The sequence below is a fragment of the Carassius auratus genome, chromosome 31 (genome assembly GCF_003368295.1).
Source record: "Carassius auratus strain Wakin chromosome 31, ASM336829v1, whole genome shotgun sequence".
Lineage (NCBI taxonomy): Eukaryota > Metazoa > Chordata > Actinopteri > Cypriniformes > Cyprinidae > Carassius > Carassius auratus.
Window position 1 is genome coordinate 7,424,231 of NC_039273.1, and position 25,042 is coordinate 7,449,272.

A 25,042-nucleotide genomic window follows, 5' to 3' on the forward strand; every position below is an offset into this window, starting at 1 on the left:
ATGAGGCAGAAATATGTTGTTAGTAACATTCTAGAGGAATTTTATGTGGAAGTTACAGTTACAACTTCTGTGTGGTGTGAAGAAACAGTAATGTAACCAGTAGTGTAACTACTGTAATTACTGTTGCCAGAAAGTAATAAGAAAAGTAACAATATTACTTTTGAAAGGAGTGACTAATACATTACCTTCTTTAAGGTAACTAGCCCATCACTGGGGACTACAACAATCTATTGTGGACAGCTCAATGTGATTTCACTCTTTGAGGAGGGGGATGGGATGCCGGGAATACACTGGCCAATTTTGTCCGCCATATTGGCTCAAGGTTTTCCAAAGCAGCAATGGAAGCGCAAGCCTGGATTTGAGCCGGAATGGAGGTCGTTTCTTATCCATCTTATCCACTTTCGACTTTTCTAGCAAAAACGAATGAACGCCAGGGGGCGGTGGGTGGCAAAACTTTCGAGCAGACAAAGATGGCGGTACGGAAGAAAGACGGCGGCCCGAATGTAAAATATTTCGAAGCGTCTGATACCGTCTCGCAGTTCGACAATGTCCGGGTTTGGCTGGGCAAGAATTATAAAAAGGTACCATTCGTTTATTTGTAACCAGCACTGGCCGTTCGTGATATATTTGTGCAGGAATGGGCAGACTAGAGGCGGGTAGGCAGAAAGCAGAGGGGAGGGCAGGAAAGGAGATGGAGAGAAATCCAGCTGTTTAAAATCCACAGTCTGACGCGTCTCAGACAATAGAAGATGCCGGATGCGCGTCTTGAGAAAAGTCTTAAGTCATACCCAAGAATTTGCTTTATCTATAATATATGGTATCGTTTCCACATCTCTGGATATTCATTTGACCTTATCTAATAGGTTTTTATGAATGGCCTTTCTCTTTTATTCAAGGTAAGGCCAGCTCGTGTAACGGGGCTGCGGTACTGGAAGCGCAAGTGCGTGAATCCAGATGTGCAGCCAAATCCGCCTCGCGCGCCGTGTGTGTAAAAAACAGCAATGTGTTACAGACGATGACAAATTCACAATCGGATCTGAAGAATGCTTTTTTTCCCATTCAGTTGCAACAATTTACCCGTGGAAATTACTCGATACACTGAAGCAATGTGTGGGAACCGGCTATAGTGTGCAACAAAGTGTAATTTCCCTCCAATGAAACACTTCAGTTAGCAAATAAATGAAAATGCAAAGGTATTTCATATATGAGGTAAAGATAGATATTCCTTGCATAGAAAACGTATTTTAATATAGTTCAAAGCAAACCTAATTTCAATAAATGCATGTATTTACCTTTATGGAATTACCATTACAAAAATAATATGAAATTAAGTTTTAAAATATGAATATGAAAACATTAAATAGATTTATGAAAAGCTGAAATTATACGTAAAAATACTACGCTAAATTATACAAAAACAACATAAAACCACTGGACTGATTCTCCTTTTTTTTGTCATTCAAAAATACTAATTTTACATTTTAAAATGTCAAGTCATTTAGTTGTTCCATAGATGGATGGAGGAAAGCTCACAGACGACTCCTAAATATAAATAAGCAAAAGCAAGCATGTCCATATTAGTGGTCAAGGAAATGAAACCATAGTGAAAACACATTCATTTAGCAATTTAATTCATTACATAAATTATATTATCCATATTCAATTTGAGTGAAATGTTGAATTTACATGAATTTGAACACGACTGTATATGTTACACAATTTAATGATTGCCATGGTAACAAAATATAAAAAAAAAAAAAAACTGCAGAAGTTAAATTAGCTCTTAATTTTAATGCAGTATTATTGTCATTGGCTAATGCAGATAAGATCACAATGGCCAAATATTGACTAATTAATCAGTCTTAGTCTGTTAATTAATCTACATATCTCTCTGTGTGTGTGTGTGTGTCCCTTTTATTATAGTGTCTAAAACATTCTCTGTTTCTTTCTAGTATATTCAAGCAGAGCCCCCCACCAATAAATCTTTGTCAAGTCTGGTGGTTCAGCTCCTTCAGTTTCAGGAGGAAGTGTTTGGCCGGCATGTCAGCAACCCTCCCCTCACTAGACTACCGGTACTCACACAAGCCTTCTTAAGTAATAGTATTGAATTGAATGCATAAACTAATCAGCATTGTAGAGTGCTGATGATGCTCTCCTCTCACCCTTAGATAAAGTGTTTTTTTGATTTTAAATCTGGAGGAGCTCTGTGTCATATTCTGGCTGCTGCCTACAAGTTCAAGAGTGATCAAGGATGGTAATGGTCCTCTCTCTCCTTTCACCTCTATTTATTATTTTATTAAATATATATAAATGCTATTAATTAGTTTTTAAATTAAACAGAATAAAAGGTATCAATTTGCTATATATATATATATATATATATATATATATATATATATATATATATATATATATATATATATAAAATATACTGTGGTGATTAATTTTTCTAATTAATTGCATATTAATTGTATGTCAAATTTGGCTGAGAAATCACTCACAAAATATTATTTAAAACCGTTATTGTGTTATATGAGGCAAGCGGGAAATAGATATTACAAAAAGTAGCTTTGGAAAGATTTTTTTTGGAACTATCTCTTTTAATTAATTTTTTGTTAATATAGATATAAAAAATGCATTTTCAAATATATTTTATTAATATGTAAATATCTAGGCCATGGAATCATTTGGTTCACCCAATTAATTTAAAACACAGATTCATTCAGAAACTGAGTGTTGCTTGAAGATGCACAACAGTTCTGCTGTGGCTTTAATAGGTAATATTTTCGTTGGCAAAACTGAGCAAAAACAGCCAATATTGTGTCTAAAATATAACAGTGTTAAATTTTCATTAAATGATCTGTTGTATAAAATCAATATCACATTTGCACTAGTGCTATTTGAGACAAAAACAGCACTGCACTCGTTGCTTGTGTGGTATTGCTTAACTATCGAATTTTAGAAGCACATAACTTCATTCTAAAGGCTACATCATGTAGTGACTTGTTGCTCTGCATTAGGTTCTTCCTCAATCAACTGTGCTATAGGTGTGAATAGGCTATGAATATTTGCAAAAATGTTCTTCCAAAACTTCTATATATTCATCATGTGGACTGCTTAAGTATCTATTCATTAAATATGTACATTTGCCATTTATTTGAGTGGTCCTAATCAGCTGTTGTATAATTTCTCTGACACTTAACCTTATGGCACACTTGACAAGAGAGTCGTGATTCGCCTCCCTCATGGTGTGAATTGGTCCTTATGCTCCTGAATAGATTCTGCATGACATTTCTGCTGCATTTGAACTTTCTGTCAGTGAATCAATCCTGTGACGTTAAAGTACTTATTAGTGAAGAGCTCTTTCAGTGATTGCAGATCAGAAATCTAATTAATACTCATTAGTTGTTCACTTTTGCATCCATCAGGAGGAGATTTGACTTCCAGAATCCTTCGAGAATGGACCGCAATGTTGAAATGTTCATGACTATAGAAAAGTCCTTGGTGCAGGTGTGTATCAAACACGGTTTCACACACAAATGCAGTTATACAGTCAGAAGAACATCACTTGCACTCATGATATGGTTAGTATTTATTAGTACATCTGTGAGATTAAATATTGACTAATGATGTGTTTTTCCCTTTGTAGAATAACTGCTTGTCCCGACCTGTGATTTACCTGAGTTCAGAGATAGAGCCCAAGCTGCTGGGAAAACTGAAGGACATCATCAAACGACACCAGGTACTCGCCAAAACCAGTAGATAAGGTCATCTAGTTATGGCTGGAAAATTTATTTTAAATAAGGAGTTAATTTTATTTATTTATACAATATTCATTATGTATCTCAGTGGCTATGTGTGTGCCCTAAAACAGCTTAAAGGGTTACTAAATTAAACTTGTTATTTACATATTTACAGTGTTGGTTCATTTTTTGTTGGCATCAGAATCATTGATTTTTAAAACATTTAAATATTGGTAAAATGTTATTCAGTATATGAAATAACACACAGTTTTGTGTGTAATATCGTACGTGTGTGTGTAGGGATCTGTGACTGAAGATAAGCTGTCCAGCTCTCATGTAGTGGTGCCTATTCCTGTTAGTCTGGAGGACGGTACGTTCTGCTGTGTTTTTCATAGTGTAAAAATATATTCACATACATGTGTAGTGTACAAGGGGCCTAAAAAAATGTGCTACCAAAGAAAAAAAAGTAGTAATAATGTAATTTGCAAATGTGTGCTTTTCAGAAGAGTGGGTTCGTCCTGTAATGAAGAGAGACAAACAGATGCTGCTACACTGGGGCTACTGGCCTGATAGGTGAGCTCACACACACACACACACACACACACATACAGAGTTCAAGTGTGTATGTGAATGCAGGATTAATGTGTTGTGTTTATGTTGCAGTTATGACACATGGATCTCAGCCAGTGAGGTGGAGGCTGCTGTGGAGGATCCGCCCACTGCTGAGAAACCCAGGAAGGTTAGACCCCCCCACCCCACCCCCTTACCTCTCTCCATCTGTCTCCGAGTCTTTACCTCTCTTCTTCTTTGTCTCTTTTGTCCTGCACATGCTTTCTCTACCTTTCATAATGGTTATCTGAGAAATTCAGCCATTCATCACCTAACTGTAAGTTTATGTGTGTGTGTGTGTGTGTGTGTGTGTGTAGGTCCATGCCAAGTGGATTCTGGACCTGGATCAGTTTAATGAGTGGATGAATGAGGAAGACTATGAGGTGGGAGAAGGAGGACCGCGGAGGAAGAGAATTTCAGCAAAGACTCTCACAGATGAAGTGAGCGCTCCAGATGAAAAGAGGGATAAAAAACCCAGCAGTGCCAAAAAAAGGAAGCGCTCCCCGTCTCCATCTCCTACCCCTCCACCACAGGAGAGCAAGAAGAAAAACACCAAGAAAGGGTATTTCTATTACTGCATATTAAACTCCTGATTCTCAGGAAACAATTACATAGAGAATATCTTTAAGAAAATGTATCTTTTTTTTTTTTTTTTAATGTGAACCTCTCTCTGTGTCTTTGTATGAACCTGTGTGTGTGTGTTTTCAGGCCCACTACTCCCTACACTAAGTCCAAACGAGGACAGAGAGAGGAAGAACAGGAAGATCTGACTAAAGATTTAGATGAACCCTCACCTGTGCCTGCAGTGGAGGAAGCAACACTACCTAAAACAGGTTCCTTCACACACATCTAACAGTTTTTACCTAACGCGTGAGTCTAAATTGTGTGTAATCTGGATATTTGTGTGTGTAGTGACTAAGAAGGACTCAGATTCTACTCCAGTGAAAGGAGGCACTATGACTGACCTGGGTATGTCTCTACAGTTGTGTTTGTTTCTAAAACACCAGCCACTCAAACTAATTGAAAGGTGAAGTGTGTGTTTTCTGTGCCAATAATGTTACCAAGTGGAATTTCTAAAATAAAGGATGTTTATGTCAGCCTGTGAATGGGTAATTACAGCTGTCTTTGCACAGAACAGCAGCGATAGGAGGATGTTTTAGAAGAAAGTATAATATGAAAAGCACACACTTCATCTTTCTGTGCTAATAAACACTGTTTTATTCTGTACTAGAAAGTATATGTGCAAAATTGCCTCAACTATGTTTGTTTTCTGCTATCACACCTAGATGAGCAAGAGGATGAATCAATGGAGACTGTAGGGAAGGTATAGCATCAAATTAAACCGTATTCCTGCTCAAAAAGTTCAGTTTTCACATTTATGTATGTTTAGTTTTATATATATATTTATATACAGTATACATATACATTTGGATTTGAGACCAAATAATAGTCATGCTTCTAAAATGCTTTGCAGTATTTTAATTGAATGGAATTTTAATGTATATTTTTTTTATTTGCATTTATTAAATAAATAATACATTAAAATATATGATTATTCGTATTATTATTAATCACAATAATTACTTTTTATATAAATTGTATCATACAATTTTGAAAGAATATATGAATTTAAACAAACAAAAAAAATATTATTTTTAGTATTTCAGGTTGCATGAACACGTGATTTGATGACTTGATTTGATTGATGACCCAAAAATAGTAAATTTTTTATATTAAAATGTTTCAAAATCTTAATCTAGACTGTCTCGACTATCAGTATGTCAGGTTTTTAAGACAGATCCCACTGTATTTCATGAGCAGTTTTAATGGTTTGCTCTATGTTTGTGTGTTTCTAGGAGGAAGAAGAAGGTTCTCCGAGTGTGAAAGGAGAACCGGTGAAGGGTTCGGACCTTCATGAGGATAATGTCACTGAACAGACCCATCACATCATTATACCTAGCTATGCTGCTTGGTTTGACTATAACAGGTACTGTGACTACACACAACCTTGAAACTTATTCTGATCAAGAATCACTCATTTAAATAGGAAGTGAAAAATCAGGTCACAACAAAGTCAGAATGTAACAGTCTGTTTCTGTCTCTTTTAGTGTCCATGCTATAGAGCGCAGAGCACTGCCTGAGTTTTTCAATGGGAAAAACAAGTCAAAGACACCTGAAATGTAAGAATGTCTTCTGGTGGACCTTCACACAAAGACTGACTTGAATTTAAGTATGTTTTCTGACCTTCATTAATGATCCTGTTTCTTCTTCACTTTCTGCTGTGTTACAGTTACCTGGCATACCGTAACTTCATGATTGACACGTACAGACTGAACCCACAGGAGTATTTGACCTCTACAGCATGCCGTAGGAACCTGGCTGGAGATGTTTGTGCCATTATGAGGTCTGGGAAAGGAAAGAAATTGCTAAAATGTTAAACGCAAAAAATTATATATGCATGGTTCTTTTCAACTTTGACTTGTGAAAGTGAAAGTCTATTTGTGTGAACAGGGTCCATGCCTTTCTGGAACAGTGGGGCTTGATTAACTATCAGGTGGATTCAGAGAGTCGGCCCACTCCCATGGGGCCTCCACCCACCTCACACTTTCATGTGCTGGCAGATACTCCATCAAGTCTGGTACCACTACAGCCTAAAGCATCCCAGGTAAAATAACATAGTCTTCTCCTGCGGCATGTGTGATTCACACAGATTCTCAAGCTCAACATGTTTAAAGCGAGCTGAAGGCATTAACATATTAACTAGGAAAAAAGTTTTATTTGATTGACAGCCCTAAAAAATGTTTTGTCTTCACTTGATTGGTTATCTAAGCTGTTTTCCGTTGTTTTTCTCTCTAGACTTCATCCTCTCAGCAGATGCTCTCATTCCCAGACAAAATCAAGGACAAACCAGCTGACTTGCAGAACTTTGGGTTAAGGACAGATGTGTACAGTAAGAAGAGCGGCCCAACTAAAGTAAGACCTCCCATCACAGATGGGGCAGAGAGAAAATGAGAATGTGTCAGGTTGAAAGGAACTTTGGAATATGAATCTTCTGTCATTCCACAGACTAAAAATGCTGCCAGTGCCACTCGAGAATGGACAGACCAGGAGACACTGCTACTGCTGGAGGTACAGTATAAACATATCAAATGTCCAAGACTCTCTGAGTCTACTAGACAAAATGCTTGAATTCAACATTATTTTTATTTTTTTTACATTTTTTACATTTGATTTTTAAACATGATTTACTCTACCGTTCTAAAGTTAGGGTTCGGTAAGATTTGTAATATTTTTGAAAGAGGTCTTTTATGCTCACCATTAATTTGATGAAAGTACAATAAAACCATAATATTGTGAAATATCATTAGAGTTTAAAATAATGTTTCTATGTTAGTATATTTTAAATGTAATTTATTCCTATGATGGCAAAGCTGATTTCAGTTTTCTTTCACATGATTCTTCAGTAATCATTTTAATATGCTTATTTGGTGTTCAAGAAGCAGTTTTCAACGGCTGTGTTGATGGATATTTTAGGAAAATGTGGTACATTTATTCAGGATTCTTTGAATTGAATGTTTTGGATTAGAATTCTTAGAATTTTTTTAACAATGTAAAAGGCTTAAATGTCACTTTTGATGTTTTTAGTCCTTCAAAAGTAGTAATTAAAAAAAGGTCTTACTGACCCCAAACTTTTGAACAGTAGTGTGAACTTGACTTTTCCTGTTTGTTTTCAGGGTCTAGAGATGTATAAAGATGACTGGAATAAAGTATCGGAACACGTGGGCAGCCGCACACAGGATGAGTGCATCCTCCACTTCCTGCGTCTACCGATCGAAGACCCCTACCTGGAGGATAGCTCCTCCTCCCTAGGCCCGCTGGCCTATCAGCCAGTTCCGTTCAGTCAGGCGGGGAATCCTGTCATGAGCACGGTGGCATTCCTGGCCTCTGTGGTTGACCCTCGAGTGGCTTCTGCTGCGGCTAAATCAGCACTTGGTGGGAAGATGCCATTTTAAAGTGATAGTTCACACATAAATAAATATCAGAATTTAATAACACTCAGAATGACTGTTTCTGTATGATTTCTTTTCGTATTTTTTTCTGTATGGAACAATAGTAAATAAGAACTGGGCCTGTCAAGCCCCAAAAAGGACTTGATTTGTATTTTCTTTACATGAGCATCATGTTTCTCTTTCTTTTTCTCAGAGGAGTTCTCTCGAATGAAGGAGGAGGTACCAGCTGCGCTGGTGGAGGCTCATGTGCGTCGAGTGGAGGATGCGGCCAGATCAAGCGGGAGACCAGACCCTCTCTACGGCCTGGAGGGCAGCGGCATAGCAGGAACCGGTCTTGAGGATTCTGACAAACCCTGTAAATGAACTAACGTTTTCACATGTTTTATGCTTTTTAGAGCATAGTGAGAGAGAAAATAACTGTGTATGTTTGTTTTTCAGCTGAAGATGGAAGTGAGGAGAATAAAAACAGTGATGGTCAGTCTAGCCAAGATAAAAGAGAAAATAAGGTACCTGTGCAGAAAAAGTTTATCTAAATCTGGGATTAAAAGTCTGATTTTAACCAAGAAGTAAACAAAAACATTTAGGAATTCGGAAAATGTAAAACATAATATGAAGAGTTTGGTTCCAAAACGCAGTAAATTAAGTTTGATTAATTTGAGTAAGAATTTATTTTCTTTACCAAGAAAGTGGCAAGATGAAAACCACTATTTTCTGTTTCAAACTTTCACATAGCATCTTTAGGTTATAATAAAAAAAATTCTCAAAATGCAATAACTAATAACTTTTTTTCTCAAAATGCAAAATTGAATCTGATTAAAATATACAACATAGTAAATTAATCCACATATGACAGCCTCTGAACTAAAAATGCATTCATCAGTCATCGCTCCAAAAATGAATTCAATGGGTCATGTTGTTAATGCTATAAATTAATTATAGCAATAAAATAAAATTTCATCATGAGCAAGAACATGAACAACAATATCACATTAGACCACAGAAATTCCAAAATTACTTTTATCTTACATGGAACTTCCAACTACTACTAATCACAGAATCGGCTTTACTGATGAGATGCGCATGACAATCACATGCGATTTATCGTGCAGCCCTTCTTTGTTGAGTACAAAGTAGATGAGGAAAACTAGGATGCCGGGTGTGTTCCATGTATTTAAAGCACCGCCATTACTGTCTAGATTGCATGAAATGGTGCACTGTGATTGGTTGTTACCATTTACAGTGCATGGAATGGTGCAGTGTGATTGGTTGTTACAGTTTACAGTGCGTGGAATGGTGCTCTGTGATTGGTTGAGCGTATATATCGCCAGAGGTGGGTAGTAACGAGTTACATTTACTTCGTTACATTTACTTGAGTAATTTTTCGGGGTAACTAATACTTTTCGGAGTATATTTAAAGATGGGTACTTTATACTCTTACTTGAGTAATTTTTTTGGGAAAAATCTGTACTTTTACTTCGTTACTGTGGGCGATGCCCCTCTCGTTACTTTATCTTAATGCAATAAATGTTATAAATGCTTCAGTTAATTCCAAACTCGCCGTCTACTTTTCTCTGGGCAATGAGCGATGCCCATTCGCGAATGATTCATTCTTTTGAGTCAACTCTGTTCAAAGGCTTGATCGAACCAATTGGCAAACGAGTGAATTTGTTCATGAATCAGTTTGAATGAGTCGTTCAACTCCCTGCCGCAAGCGCTGAGCATCTGAAGCAGTTCACTCAGAGTTGTAATGTTTAAGAATACCAGCAGCGTTGAAAACGTGGCTATGGAACTGCACTGAATTGAAAGCAAATCTGCAAAGGCTATTATTTGCTTGCGATGGAGATCCTTGTTAGATGAACGCGTGTGCTGTCTACTGTTTAACAGGTAATAACTTGGGCTACATTCGATTACAGTAGCCTACACGATACCACTGTGACATTAGTTTGTTGTACGTGTGTGGCTTATAACAGAGCGGAGTCAAGTTGAATTCAGCTTCCAAAAGACAAAAACTATCCGATTAAGATTTTTATTAATTTTAATACAATCACACCGGTGCGTGTACGTTCAGCGAGTCATATCATCAGCTGCTAAATTCAGATCCGTGGTCGCTTGCTGGCGCTGAGCCAGAGACAGACGCGTTTTTACAGCACTGTGCATTAACCAATCACACACGGTTCTGTTGAGCTTTTGAATGCAGTGGCCAATCAGAGGTGTTCCGATGAGTCATCGCTGAAATGCCGGTGCTTCCTTCACTCGCTCACTCACTGAATACCTCTTTCTGGCGAATTCTCTCGTCAGAAACAACAAAGTGCAGATGTGTGTACGAATCTATAATTAAGATATTGATTTCACAGTGTTAACAGTTTCAGTGATTTTAATGGGAGTTTCTGAGAGTGATTGAAATCTACACTGTCAGTGAAAATGATCTTTAATAATGTAAATGTTATTTGCTCTCTTTCTGAACAATGAAAGATTAGTAGCAATATTTATATCACATTAACTTTCAATGTTAAATTCACATTTAATATAAAGTCAGTCGTATTAAAAATATGTTATGGCATGACACCTATATTTGTTACTTAAGTAAACAGAAAGGGTTTTATAACAAATTACATAAATTGGAGTAAAGGCTGATGAAATATATACATTTACACACACACACACACACACACACACACACACACACACACATACATTACATAATTTTTTTCTATATAGCCTATCTAAATAAAAATAGGCTCCGTATATATGACCCAAAGTAACTAGTAACTAACTACTTGAGTAGATTTTTTATCCGATACTCTTTTACTCTTACTCAAGTAACTATTCAAGACTAGTACTTTTACTTTTACTTGAGTAAATATTTCTAGAATTACTTTTACTTTTACTTGAGTAAAGTTTTTGGGTACTCTACCCACCTCTGTATATCGCGTTCAACAAAAAGGGAGACTGGCATTTGTCGCGGTTTGGAAAAAAGGGAGAAAACATGACCTAATAACTGCGAATATTGTATTTTGCATAAAATTCAAACTTGAATTTTCAATACCCACCAGATACAATACTGATTTTGGCGGAAACTACATTTTTTCACCACGTTTTGGAACCAAACCCTTCATATATACTACCGTACAAAATTTGTGTTGGCTATTTAAAGATTTTTGGAAGAAGTTCTTAAAAAGGCTTTTAGTTCATAAAAATACAGTACAGTAAAATCAGTAATATTGTGAAAATTCTGTTTTAAAACAATTTAACTCCTGTGAATTTTCAGCAGTCATTACTCCAATCTTCAGTGTCACACAATCATTTATAAATCATGGTAATATGCTGATTTGGGATTCAGGACACTTTTCATGTTATTATCAATGTTGAAAACAGTTGTGCTGTTAAATATTATCTGGAGATTTTGTGATATTTTCCTAATATTAACACATGTGACATTCCTACGTCTTGACATTTTAGGAGAGCAAAGATGGAGCCAGTGAGGAGGAAGAAAAACAAGGAGAGAACGGCAAGAAAGAGGAAGAGAGAGTGAGAGAAGGGGAGACGGACAGAGAGACAGAGAAAACAGACTCAGAAATGGGTGCGTTTTACAGCAAAAAAAAATAAAAATAGAATGTGTAAATTCGAATAGAGTAAAATTCAGACTTAGAACAAGACATCAAATGAAATTTAAATGCAAAGATTAAGAGATGCAGATTCTTAGTGTGATGCAGATATACTAATGCATTATTTGTGTAAGTGCGGTACAAACGCATCTGCAATTGTATGTGTTAAAGTTACAAAGTGCATAAATTGTTAAAAGTTACAAAATGCATAGATAACATTTCTTAACTGAACTGTTTGGGATCTCTGCAGCTGATGGCGAGAAGGAGAAAGAACAGAAGGAGGGGTTGGAAGAGGGTCAGAGGGATGGAGAGAGCGAGGGGGAGAAGAAAGCAAAGGTGGAGAGAGATGTAGGAGAGGGAAACCTGGCCACTGCCGCTGCTTCAGCACTCGCTGCTGCTGCCGTCAAAGCTAAGGTGTGTGAAAAGGTGAAATCATGGTGAGAAATCAAACAGCTTTGCTGCAAATGAAACACTTAACGCTGTATTCTTTGATTTCTTTCCATTCAGCACTTGGCAGCAGTAGAGGAAAGGAAGATCAAGTCTCTGGTGGCTCTGCTGGTGGAGACCCAGATGAAGAAACTGGAGATCAAACTCCGACACTTTGAAGAGTTGGAAACCATCATGGACAGAGAGAGAGAGGCAGTAAGGAAACATGGATAATGGATATATATTACGTTTGGTGGTTCATCAAATTATAGTTTTGTACATCTGTTGCTTAAAAGAACAATTCACAGACATTTCTTTCAGAACCTGTATGATTTTATTTCTTTCATGCGCATGAAAAAATCATTGACCAGAGGCTCCAAAAGTAATTCAATCAGATTTTTTTGCTGTTGTCTAAAAACAGTATGATATTTAATGAGGAACAGACAGAAATCAAAGTCATTATTCATTGAAAATCCATTCCTTTAAATGAAAATGAATCTGCATATATGTATATTGTGTTTGTAGCTAGAGTATCAGAGGCAGCAGCTTCTTGCTGATCGTCAGTCGTTTCATATGGAGCAGTTGAAGTATGCAGAGATGAGAGCCCGACAGCAACACTTCCAGCAGATCCAACACCAGCACCATAGCAGCCAGCCTGCCAATCAGTCTGGCAGTACTCCATCTGTAACCCACCAGCCTGCCACTAATGCCTCTGGCCCGCCCCCAACACAAAGCCCCGCCTCTGTGAGCGCCACTAATGCCCTCAATGAAGCTCCACCACCCACCTCTCGCAGTTCTCCCCCGACCATCGCACAGACTGGAGCAGCGCATGGTAATGACAGAAACATACACATGTACACAGCAGGGGTGTGCATACATCACCATTCAAAAGTTTGAGGTTGATACGTTTTTTTATGTCTCACTCTTATGCTCATATTTGATCAAAAATAGCAAGATTTTAATATATTTTCCAAAATGTTTTAATATGCTGATTTGGTGCTAATTATCAATGTTGAAAACAGTTGGGCTGCTTAATAATTTGTGGAATTTAAGATACTTTTTTGGGGATCTTGTAAAACTCTTTACTGTTTTTGATCAATTGATCAATTGAACTTGCTGAATTAAAGTATGATATAATTTTTTTATTTATATTACTGATTGAAAATCTTTTGGCTATTTGCTCTTACAATGATGCGATTTAAATATATATCATCATGAAATCTGAAATTTGGTCACTGTTCAGTGTGTTTAAATGATTTTGGCACGATTCATGATATTTTTACAACTGAAATAGGTCAAAATTTGTATTTTGGTTTAGAGATGTGCTTGTTCTGTCAGTGAATGCACTTATATTCGCCCCAATTTTTATATAATGTATATTTATACTAACTTGTAATGTAAGTATTGTATAATTGCCTAATAGATTTTTTTGTTTGTTTTTCTGGTTTACTCCAGATTCCAGCACTCCACTAGCAGGGGATTCTCTGTATCCAAATGCCCCTGTGCCTCCAACACAGTAAAGGAAGTGGTGAGATTTAAATGGGATCAATAATTCCAGTGAAGAAAATGAAGGAAATTAGATAGAAAGCAAAAGAGACAGAGGTGAAGGGAAGCGATATCTTCTTTTTTGTCACTTCGAATTCTTGCCAGCATCTTGAATATGACATCATTCAAAATAATTAGCTAAAGCTAAACACAGATAACCTTTAAACTGACAAATAAAACTGAAAACAAGACCTTTGGTTTGGACTTTTGGAAAGGTCTTGAACTGAAAGCCCTGTTACACCCAACAAAAAGCACTCCTTACCCAAACAGCCTGCATCCAAGTACCAGGCCCAAAGCTCAATATACATACCCTTGTCCGTCCTCCACTCTCAGTAACATCTCTTAACTTTGAGCCGAACCACAGGATCCAGGATACCTGTGATCTGCACTCCAGAAGCATCTCGATGTACTTTAGGTACTCAAACATACAAAAGAAAACCAAGAACAGATTGCACTTTGAGAATGTTTCCGAATCTTACTTTTTGGAGGGATGAAGCATAAAGTCAAAATTAGCCCTGACCTAATGTTTTCTTTTAACGACGTTATTTTTATCACTTAATCTTTGTATTTGTTTCACAGAAGCACTTGATTTGGAGTAAGTCTGAAGAAAAACTTGACTTTGTTATCGTTCATTTGTATGCGTGTGTGTGAATGTTGGTTTGTCTTTCGGGACAATGTGAAAGCTTCAGTGGTTTGGCCTGTTTTTTTATTTTTTTTATGAGCATGATAAAAAAAAGAGACAAATTAGTATTAACTCTGTTTACTTTGTCTCTGACAACATGTACTGTAAGCTTGGAAATCCTGTCATGAATAATTGATGTTTGCATGTTATTTTTTGGGTATGTGTGTACGTCATTACCACAAAATATAAGTTACTCTACATTTCTAACAGGTGAAAGTAGTTGTTTCGTTCTCATCTCATTGCAATGTTTGTGAGAATACTTAAATATTGGAGTGTATGATTAATCGCCTATGAAAACATTTTGGGAAATGCAGCAAGGAATCATATTGGTTCCTCAGCTCAAATAGTTGAATCAGTCATTTTAGTGAGATTATATTGCACATTTTATTATCCAGTGTTCATGCCAGAACTGATGTTTCAGTTCAGATTGTTAACCCTTGTGCGTCAATTTCAAAAAAGTTACACAGAGGTCCTTAGATGACAAAATGTCCATGTTAAAAACAGTAATAAAAATATTATATATTAATATTTTTTTCCGCTTTCATTGACAAAAATGCATCCGTGCTATTCATAACTACCAAAAATGCAATAATTGTTTTAGGATTTTAACCTTTTAAATGCTAGTTTGTTTACATAATGCCACTGTTTTTCATGAAAAAGTCATTCTTTACCATGTACTAAGCACTAAAAGTAAAATCATTTTACTAAAACTAAAATCATTTTCAAAATGTTTTCATCACTTGAAATAACTTAAACCTTCAAGGAAATTAAATTTAATAAAAATAACACTCATAAGAACCACACTATAAATATGAAAAAAAGTATTAAAAATGTTGAAGAATGAGAGCATATTAACAAAGAATCCATTATTTTATGCTTAATGGCACTGGGATTAAATATTGTTGTTTCACTGGGGACATTTTTGTCCTTAAAGTCCTGAGTTTGACTAATTTTTATACCTAGAGTAAAATAAATTTATGAAAGGTAATGAAGGTGGAATTTTAAAATTCCAATAAAAAAAAATAATAGATTTTTGACAAAATTGATGCTGTTTACATCAACAGCCAAAATGATCAAAATAACAAAAATGAAAAGGACACACAAGGGTTAAATGTTTGTGTGTGTGCGTGTGTGTGTGTTTTAGTAACAGGCCAAACCCACAAAAAGTATTTACGAGATGAAGGAAAATCATTTTGTTTTACAAATTAGTGGCAACTACCTGATGAGTAGGGACAAGCGATTTTAAAGCTATGTTTGCAGCTGTGGTCTGTGTATCTCATATCTTCATATTGTAACTGTCCTATTTTTGTATTTTTATATGTTTCTTTACACCATTACAAATGACGTAATGCTGTTATCATATTATACATGTCTGTAATGTCTCCTTCTCTTTCTGACTTTGGATGTTGTCGTATTATTGACATGTTCATGTGAAAGTGTCAGTCGCTTTATACAATGAAGCTGGACTCTTTGTGTGTGTGTGTGTGTGTGTGTGTGTGTTTGTGTGTGTGTGGTGCATGCATTCTTTTATTTGCCACACATCTTTTTGTATGTACGTATGTATTTTTATATTTTATTATAATCTACATTAATTTGCACTCAAAAAAATGACTCTTTGGCTGAACATGATTCTTTCATGGACAGTGGTTCCACATGTTTGTACCATGTTATTTGGACATGAATAAATCAAGTTATAAGGACTTGTCTACCTTTAGTTGAGTTTACTCAGTTTGCTTTAGTTCATCCTACATGAAATATCTGAGTAGAGATAATATGTTTACATCATGTAGAACCACTGTCCATGCAAGTTTAGCCAAAGTGTTATAAAAACATTAGCAAGTAAGATATAACTTTTCTTTACACATGATGTTAATTGTTTGCAGTTTAAGGATGTTACTATGTGTACATCATACACTAGCACTCTCATTAAAGTTGCTTTTTTTTAAATTAAGTATTTTAGACGTTCTTTCAACCAGGTCCTCAACCCAACCACAAGCTCCACACTTCACCACAATGGTAACTCGCACAAAATACACCAATATAAAGTCTTTTAAAATGCCCACATAATAGAGCATTATACATGAAAAAGTCTCCATATCACTTTTTATTAAAAACTGCATAAAATAACACTTTATTTCAACATTTTCTCTCCCCATATCCAGTCCTGTGCAAAGCATGATGGGAAGTGTAAAACTTATTTTGAGGGACTTGATTGAAACATGTTCTTTCAAAATGAAAACTTTATGTTAAACCAATGAGAGACAGGTTTAAGTCAGTTTAACATGACACAATCATGTTGAAATGAAAAATAGCCAAAATGGCATTAATTCAACATGAATTGTTCAGGTAAAGTGAACAAAACTAAAAATTCATTTTTTTGAGTGTGCAATCTTTCCAAACTACAAATGCTATTAGTGATGGATGTACAATCTGCCAATATCAGAACAGACAAACTCATACACTCCCTCTGTGATAGTACCTGCAGTTTACATCCTCACACATGTATGTGAATGCACACATATGCAGTAGTCCAACATGCAGTATTACTGACAGAACAGATTCACATCAACCTCACAGTTTTGCACGCCTCATAATCTGTGTTGAAAATGTCATTTGATCAATTTGCTCAGCTCTTTGCTCTTTGTCTTTTACATTTTAGTGGTATAACTAGTAGTTTATTTTTTACATTTTGTTTCTACTTTGTTTTTTAATGGTGAAAGCTGGTAACCATTGCATTGAGATTTGTGTGAATGTTTGAAGATGTTCAGTTCGACCTTTGAGGAGATGTAGCAGGAGCTGTCTAACACCTGTTTGGTTTAGAATGGACCGATTTTGGTTTCAAAAATACTGAACGTTTCTGCACAATAAAAGGCATCATCAGTGATATGAGCTGTGTGAAGAAGAGTTTTCAGAATTCATCATGCTAACAATGCATTACATTTGTACAAAAAGTAGCTCTAAAGTTTATCATGAATGTGACATTTAAACTTGAAAAAATATGAAAGCAAAACTTTTCAGCAAGTAATGTTTTAAATTTTAAGCAGTTCCTTGCACAAAGCCATTCTACCTTTCAGAAAACACGAGCCGTAAGTACTTTTGGAGTTTATTTGATCTTTTTGGAGCTTCACAGACATAGTCACTGCCCACTTTCATTGTAAAAACGTACTTAAACATTGTACTTTCCATTCAAATAAAATCATAGGTTTTGAGCAACATGAGAGAGAGGATGATGCTGAATTTAAATTTTTGCGTGAACTATCCTTTCAAGACTCTGAATAGAAGAATGTCATTCATTCACTAGCTGGCAATATTTATATTTCAGACTGAAAAAACTAAACAAGAAAAAAACACCAAGAATGATAACTAAAAACATAACTGTGTTAGCATCCACAGCAGCACAATATAATGTTTTATTCTTCTTATTATATGCAGTTCTGTCTTCTGCTGCTTTAAAGGCTCAAACTTGTTCAAGTCAAACTCGCATTTGTGAAAAAAATAAAAATAAATAAAAAACATAAAAATTTGGAGAAAGATTTGCTTCCTTTTTTATTTTTTAATCTGTGGTGGGAAACAAAAACATAATTGCAAGACGTAAACTATAGACTAGATATAATCTACAGATAATAGATATATCTTTAAAGGATAGAATAAAATATCTGAATAGCTATAACAGATAACAGCTTTTCGAATATTCTGTGGAATAATAAATCAGAATTATGAGATATAAACTCAACATTGCGAGAAAATGAATTGGAATTCGGAGTTCATATCTCAAAAATATTTTTTCCTAACAGTTCTGTTTATATCTCTCTAATTCTGTGGCTGAAACAGGCTTCCTTATCATTGTTAAACAGTGTGGTATGAACAGGCCTCAACAATAACGACAGATGACATTACAATCACCATCAGATCAATAATGGATGATAAAACAAAGTAAACATTGACAGCCAATCACAATCGACGTTCATTGACCAAGTTTAAAAAGGGTATTATGCAACACTATGGACCACACAACAGCCGTTCAGAAGCATTTCTTTCTGTTCGCATGCTCCCTCACACTTGCAACGTGCTGTGGTTGAAGAACACAAGGTGTTCTTTTAGATACCATCAATGTCTAAATAGTCCTTTAAGTTTTGTTTAGTGATTCCACTCGTCTTCTAAACACAGGCCCACTAAAATATGTAGGCAATGAGAGTTTCCCCAGCCAGCACATTCAAATACCTTCTCATACTCCTAATTTGGCATTGTCTTGTATTGTGTGTATTGGGAGAGAACTATACTAAAATGGAAGTGGTTGGTACAACAATGCCCTACAAGGCAACCCACACTCCCACATACACACATACACACATACAGTACACCCACACTCCCAGCTCTGACACACACAAATCAACTAAATCAAAGATCCCTCGGAATATTTATTATGACACACAGCAGACAATAAAGAGGGATGTCAAATGACTTACAAACATTTAGACAATGGGTTAATAAAAAAAAAAAAAAACTACAATTAAGAGCCAATCAAAATGTCCCTCACAGTTTAAGACAAACAGGGGCTGAATACATGAACTGCTGGAATGAATGGCTGAATGGGAGGTATTCAAGCAAACCTATGAACACCAGTGGAAGCTTTTGGAATGAAATGAGCCATAATTCTCCAGAAATATGATAAAAGGCACTTAAGGAAAAAAAAAAAAGCTAGAATTGAAATGAAGAATCACATACATGGGGGGGGGGGGGGGGGGGTCTGACGGACAAAAATAAAATAAATGTGTTTGATTTCTTCAACCGCTCATGACCATCCTTACGAGTTCTGTAGAAGAAAGAAAAAACAAGAATAAGTATGAGGCAGTGATCCAAGAAAAAAAACACAGTAGATCAGCAAATGTTGCCATGGACACTACACGTTAAGTTCTAGATACTTCTAGACCCACAACAGCCACAGATCGTACTAAGACAACAGACTTCATGTGTAGCTCAGTAACATTTCCCTGCAACAACAGGAGCTGAAATGCAGAAGCCCCAGGATGATTTGAAGGTAAAGGGCAGGAAAAGAGATTGTCCAGGCCTAAAGAAAATTAGAATGAGTTAGCATACCTTATAAAGGCATGGGGAGAACAGATAGAAAGCAGGAACAGCAATGTAACGGGACGGGAAACTAGAACCAACAATACACCTCTTTACAAAGCCTCCTAACGTAACAGCAATTCTATAAAAGATAGGGCTGAGTGTTTCCACAAATTTCATGACTCGATCACAATTCACAAGCTTGCAATCTGATTAAATATCCATCTTGAATAACTTTGATCAATTTTCCTCAAGGAAAAACCTCTCATAACTAATGCTCTAAACTATACAGAGAACTCTGTCAACTTGGTACATTACTATAATATTAAAGGTCAAATAATAGCTCTTCAATGGTAAATGTAACATTATGGGACATTGTTTACAAGCTGTTTTATTGACATCTTTCCATGGTAGATGATTTTTTCACGCTTCAGCTGAAAACAGCGTAGACCAAAAGATTTGATAAACGTTATGGGTTCAACGAAATGAGATAATGACTAAAATCGAGAAATCTGTACTTTCAACTCAGCCCGAATCCACTACACTGGCACCGTTTCAGCCTCCTATACACTCAATGGTTACGAACACACTGCAGAGATTTAGGAGTGACAGTCATTTAAAAAAAAAAGATATGAATCATGGGAGGGGGGGGATTGGGCATTAGGGTGACCAGCAAATTTAGCATCTTCATGGCGACAGTGGGATTCAGGAGACGCCTATGCACATGCAGAAATGCTACATGCTACGCTAAAGCCAGGGGACGCAGTAGAGAGGGAGCTGCAGGAGAGAAGAATGAGGGAAAACAAACAGAGGACCATCCGTACCCTCTCCTCAACCAGCCATAATGTGGCGTACAAATGCTGTCAGAAGGAAAGCAAACGGATTAAACATGGACTTCAAAACTTTTGCTGTAGTCTTGATGTTCAGAGAAGAAAAAAGACCCATTTGTGAGCGTTCTACCTTCATAACTGATGCAGCCATTAGCGTCCTCATGTCCTGCCAGCAGCGTCTCCACCTCTTCCTCTGTCATCTTCTCACCTATCATAAAACATCAAATCTCTGCATCAAATTCTTCTCAAAAAAGATTTTTCACTCTGTTTTCAAAAGAACATTATTCCGAACAATTTGTTGCCGTTTAGTCTCTTTGGGATTGAAAGGAGTGATATTTTATTCACCAAAAAGTGTCATTCGATACAAATTCAAATCTTTAAACTATATATTTAAAATAAAACTGTACTTGCAGATAATATATTAAATAAAATGCCATTTAAGTGTACTTAAACACTCATGAAAATCTTCAACACTTAAGTACACTGTAATAATGTCAAATCAAAACGTTCTCTTCAAGGTACATTTTAAATCAAGAATTACAGATGGACAATTATTTGAGGTATTGACTAACATACTAAAGTACTTGTAAAGTACTTTATTATACTTTTAACTGTAGTGAGTTATTCAGCACTACGTTTTAAGTTAATATATTTTAAATGTACTACATTGCAGCTTCATCATTACAAATGGTCCAATAGAAATGACATGACATAGATTAGATTTCCATAAATGCAAAAGCACACTTTAACCATATTTTAAAGACAATAGAAGTAATAACAAACACCTACTTAAGTGGGTCAAATAAAATAAAAAACTCTAAAGATGAGCTAATTGCACTTACTATAAATACAAACTATAATATTGTGCATTTTCATTGAATTGCAATTAAAACCCAAATTAGTGTCTAAAAACCTTATATTCAGTTGGCACTTGAGCAATTTCTTTTGCAGCATATTATTTCCATCCTAACTGATCTTTTTAAAAGTATGCTAACGTGTAAGCAGTTTTAAAAAGAATAGCATTCTCAGTAAAAGATGACAATAACTGAAAAAAAATAAACATTCTAAGATGCTTGCTAAGTTGAAGAAACTTTGAAAAGAATCAAAGAAAGATAGTATTGTACTGTATTGTAATATCGTTCTAAAAGAGGCAGTGACTCTTTACCCAGTGTGGTTAGGACATGTCGTAGCTCAGCGCCCATCACCGTTCCATTTCCCTCTTTGTCAAACACACGCAGCCCCTCCACAAAGTCCTCAAAGGAACCCTGATCCTTGTTCTTAGCGATGGCCTGCAGCATGGGAAGGAACTGCTCGAAGTCCAACATTTTCATGTTCATATCTGAGAAAAGGGACATTAAAAATCACTCTTATTTTCATTCATGCCAACATCTTAACACACTAAGAAGTAAGCCAAAAATGATAATTGCAGAGAATACAGACACATGTAAATTAGTGGGACTGTCTAAAATGAGTCTGAGTGCATTTAGACTGATTTTGTTTTTTACTTATACAGCAGTATGTAGCTTATTGATCAAGGGAAGTAACAGTCATCTGGGTTTGGAACAACATAAGGGTGAATAAATGACAAGATTTTTTTCCTTTTTGAGTGAACTATCCCTTTAAATGAACAGAACCAAGGCTTTCAAACATTGCTATTTTCAGTCAATAAATCTGGCATGATTCAACCTTACATATACTGACAACATTAAATATTAATATCATTCCCTGTTCTAAAACAAGTAAATAAATGCATATTTTAAGCACATGATACCTCACAGACGTCACAGAAACCAAAGACAGGCCTGACCTTCATTACTGGGGTTTCCCAAAACTTTAAGGACCTCCGCATTGACAGGGTTCTGCCCCAGAGCACGCATCACATCCCCACACTGATTGTACATGATCTTCCCATCTCCTGTTCGGTCAAACAGGAGGAAGGCTTCCTTAAACTCTGTTAGCGAGAAAATGAGAGTGAGAAAATGCATTAGGCGAATGATGCAGAAAATTATTTGTAGTTATGTGGACTGAAAATGAAAATGAGTAAAAAAGCATGTGATTCATTCTAAAAAAAAAAACAACAACAAGAACATCTTAATATAAAACCATTAGGCTTCTAGTTCTTGCTTGAGGCTTTAAGATCACTATCATAGAGCTTGGCAGAGGAGCTTACAGGAATGCGAGTCAAACTTTACACACACACATACTTACTGTGATTAACCATATATGGGCAGAAAAGAGAACAAGCACTACATCGACAGGAATATGAACACTGTACAGCATGCACTTACACGATGCACTCTGTAAAATATAACCTGCAAACGGGTCACTGGACGAGTCACAGTGAGTGAATCTTTTCAGTGAACCGATTCAAAAGATTCATGTCAGTGAGATGATTCCAGACAGTGATTTGTGATCACTAAATGTTTTAAACCTGGAGATTTGTGCAGCTGCTGTTTCGACCCATTGGGTGAGAAAAACCCATTTTATTATTACTTTATTATAGGAGCAGTTTCCGGTCCTTCAAACGCGACGCATCTGTAATCTGCCTACACTTCAATCTCAGTATGTCAGCAACAAAATTTAAAACAAAAGACACCTCCTCATTTTTCTGTTACATTATGGCATTAGGTACAGCGAGCACAAGCATCTACATCATATCAAGCCCATCTGAGAGCATCGACTGTACATCTGTCAGCCAGTTTAACTGATGTGCAGGCCTACGTTTATTTTGCAATAATCGGCAAAAAAATCGCAACTATATAACCACGTCGAATTCATAGCATCACCATATTTAAATAGCCAGCATTCATTACTCACCACAGATCTGGTCCTCTGTGAAGTCAGACTGTCCATGCCAGGATAAAAAGGGCAATAGAGAAGATCAGCGTTAAAAACAGAAGATGCATTTGTTTGATATTATTCCAATAATATTCTAAGGATTCCAAGATTATCCTACGAAACAAAACACTCCGAGCAATTTTTGAATATTAAAGGCGTGAGATATTGGACTGAGAGCAGAGCTTAGTGGCTTAAATACCTTATGGTGATTGGGGTATTGACGTTATGTCCATATAGGCAGCAATATTGGTAAACCTACATGCTGCATGACTAATTGTGCGTTGCCTGAATTATAGTGGAAATGAGCGCTGTCTATCATAATGTACTTACCATGACTGCAGTAATTGAGGATGGAGGGTCGGCACGAGCGCTGTGTGAATTACAGTATGGGCGCACACTCTCTGCTACACCGCTATATTCACGATGACGTCATGTCATCTCGATTCAAGGCCAATCAAATAGTAAGGGCGCTGCTTTCCCTTTCCTGTCATTACCGGTGTGTCAATATTAAATGCGCAGTTGTAGAAACTTTGAATACCGTAAACGGGGGGTGGTGGGGGGTTGATTGGTGCGCACATAAACATTTACGTGTTTGGCAGACACAAGTTTAGCCAAAGCGACTTGCATTCAACGTACGCATTTGATCAGTTCTTGTACTGTTTCAGACTCCCAGAGAATCGAACCCATGACCTCGGCGTGGTAGCTGCCTGCTCTACTGTTTTTGCAACAGATGACAAGCTAACTCGAATGTAAAATCTAAATAACTAAATTGGGCTGCAGAATTCATCGAAATAATAATAATAATAATAATAATAGTAAAATCGAGATATAAGTTTAAGACTTAATTGTTTAATTAAATAAAGTAGGTCTGCTTCAAAGATGAGCAGATCATGATCCAGTGTTTTCAGCATCTCATATTCATCTCACCCAATTCGCATACGTTAGTAGGTTGTTTGTATTTCAATACAAAAAATTTCGGAAAAACCTCAAAGATCTGAATCTTTGAAAGTGATGAATTTAAGACATAAATAGTGACTAACTTTTAGTGTAAAATTAAATGATAATTTTCATCATATATATTTTTACTTTTTTACTTTACAGTACAATTTATTTATAACAATAATATACTTTTATGATTAGTGTCTATTATTTATTCCTATTATATTTATTATTATATTAAGTTTGATGATTTCCTAATGCACTAGTGACATCAGTGAACAGAACAGAACAGAACCTTTAGTGAACAGTTCTTAAAACATGTATTTCTTTAGCAACGTTTTCTTAATGTGAAGAAAATGTTTAAAATCTAAAGAACCTTCTTCCACTATAAAGAAGCTTTTTTTTTTTTTTTTTGCAATGGAAATGTTCCATGAATGTTAAATGTTTTCATGGAACCACGGAGGCCAATAAAGAACCTTTATTTTTAAGAGTATAATGATTATAGCTGAAAACAAACAAAAAAACAAAACACTGCCAAAATGTTCAACTACATCTCTTTCAGACAGGGACATCATGTATCTTAAAAAAAGAAAATAAAAGAAACATTAATGTACACAGTGTTACTGTCAAGAAGGCCCTGTGCAAATATATAATTATTTGTTCTAGTTATTTCTGCATGGCATCTAAAGAGATGCTGGACCTGGTATACCAGAGTTGACATAGTTTTAGTTTTCCAGCAAGGTGGCCC

General features: G+C 36.0%; 2 protein-coding genes across 3 annotated transcripts; one reads left to right on the forward strand and one right to left on the reverse strand.

Annotated features, from left to right (window-relative positions):
- Positions 1–429: 429 nt before the first annotated feature.
- Positions 430–15,627, forward strand: LOC113050370 (SWI/SNF complex subunit SMARCC2-like). The gene is made up of 26 exons (XM_026213280.1): positions 430–581; positions 1,953–2,072; positions 2,169–2,254; positions 3,429–3,510; positions 3,650–3,742; positions 4,044–4,113; positions 4,247–4,316; positions 4,407–4,482; positions 4,670–4,914; positions 5,061–5,185; positions 5,265–5,321; positions 5,639–5,676; positions 6,209–6,339; positions 6,461–6,532; positions 6,643–6,756; positions 6,864–7,017; positions 7,209–7,325; positions 7,419–7,481; positions 8,087–8,345; positions 8,556–8,717; positions 8,801–8,868; positions 11,822–11,942; positions 12,218–12,381; positions 12,475–12,609; positions 12,919–13,225; positions 13,849–15,627. Exons 1-26 carry the CDS (start codon positions 471–473, stop codon positions 13,911–13,913), a joined length of 3,105 nt encoding a protein of 1,034 aa, XP_026069065.1. The 5' UTR covers positions 430–470; the 3' UTR covers positions 13,914–15,627.
- A 2,522-nt stretch (positions 15,628–18,149) lies between these two features.
- Positions 18,150–23,807, reverse strand: LOC113050373 (myosin light polypeptide 6-like). 2 transcript variants are annotated; one of them, XM_026213283.1, is made up of 7 exons: positions 23,686–23,806; positions 23,335–23,362; positions 22,325–22,468; positions 21,683–21,856; positions 20,648–20,725; positions 20,512–20,547; positions 18,150–19,433 (listed from the first exon to the last, which is right to left on the reverse strand). In XM_026213283.1, exons 1-6 carry the CDS (start codon positions 23,686–23,688, stop codon positions 20,519–20,521), a joined length of 456 nt encoding a protein of 151 aa, XP_026069068.1. In that variant the 5' UTR covers positions 23,689–23,806; the 3' UTR covers positions 18,150–19,433; positions 20,512–20,518. The 2 variants fall into 2 exon arrangements, with proteins under 2 accessions (XP_026069068.1, XP_026069069.1); XM_026213284.1 differs by lacking the exon at positions 20,512–20,547 and having other exon boundaries at positions 23,686–23,807.
- Positions 23,808–25,042: the final 1,235 nt, after the last annotated feature.

Excerpts from the sequence above, each read along its gene's own strand:
- LOC113050370 (XM_026213280.1), top strand. The coding sequence starts at position 471 with ATGGCGGTACGGAAGAAAGACGGCGGCCCGAATGTAAAATATTTCGAA. Across the intron at positions 4,114-4,246 it reads TCCTGTTAGTCTGGAGGACG|AAGAGTGGGTTCGTCCTGTA; the intron begins GTACGTTCTGCT and ends TGTGCTTTTCAG. Across the intron at positions 8,346-8,555 it reads TGCGGCTAAATCAGCACTTG|AGGAGTTCTCTCGAATGAAG; the intron begins GTGGGAAGATGC and ends TCTTTTTCTCAG.
- LOC113050373 (XM_026213284.1), bottom strand. Across the intron at positions 21,857-22,324 it reads GGGAAACCCCAGTAATGAAG|ATATGAACATGAAAATGTTG; the intron begins GTCAGGCCTGTC and ends CCCTTTTCTCAG. Across the intron at positions 19,434-20,647 it reads TGGCTGCATCAGTTATGAAG|AACTCGTAAGGATGGTCATG; the intron begins GTAGAACGCTCA and ends TTTCTTCTACAG.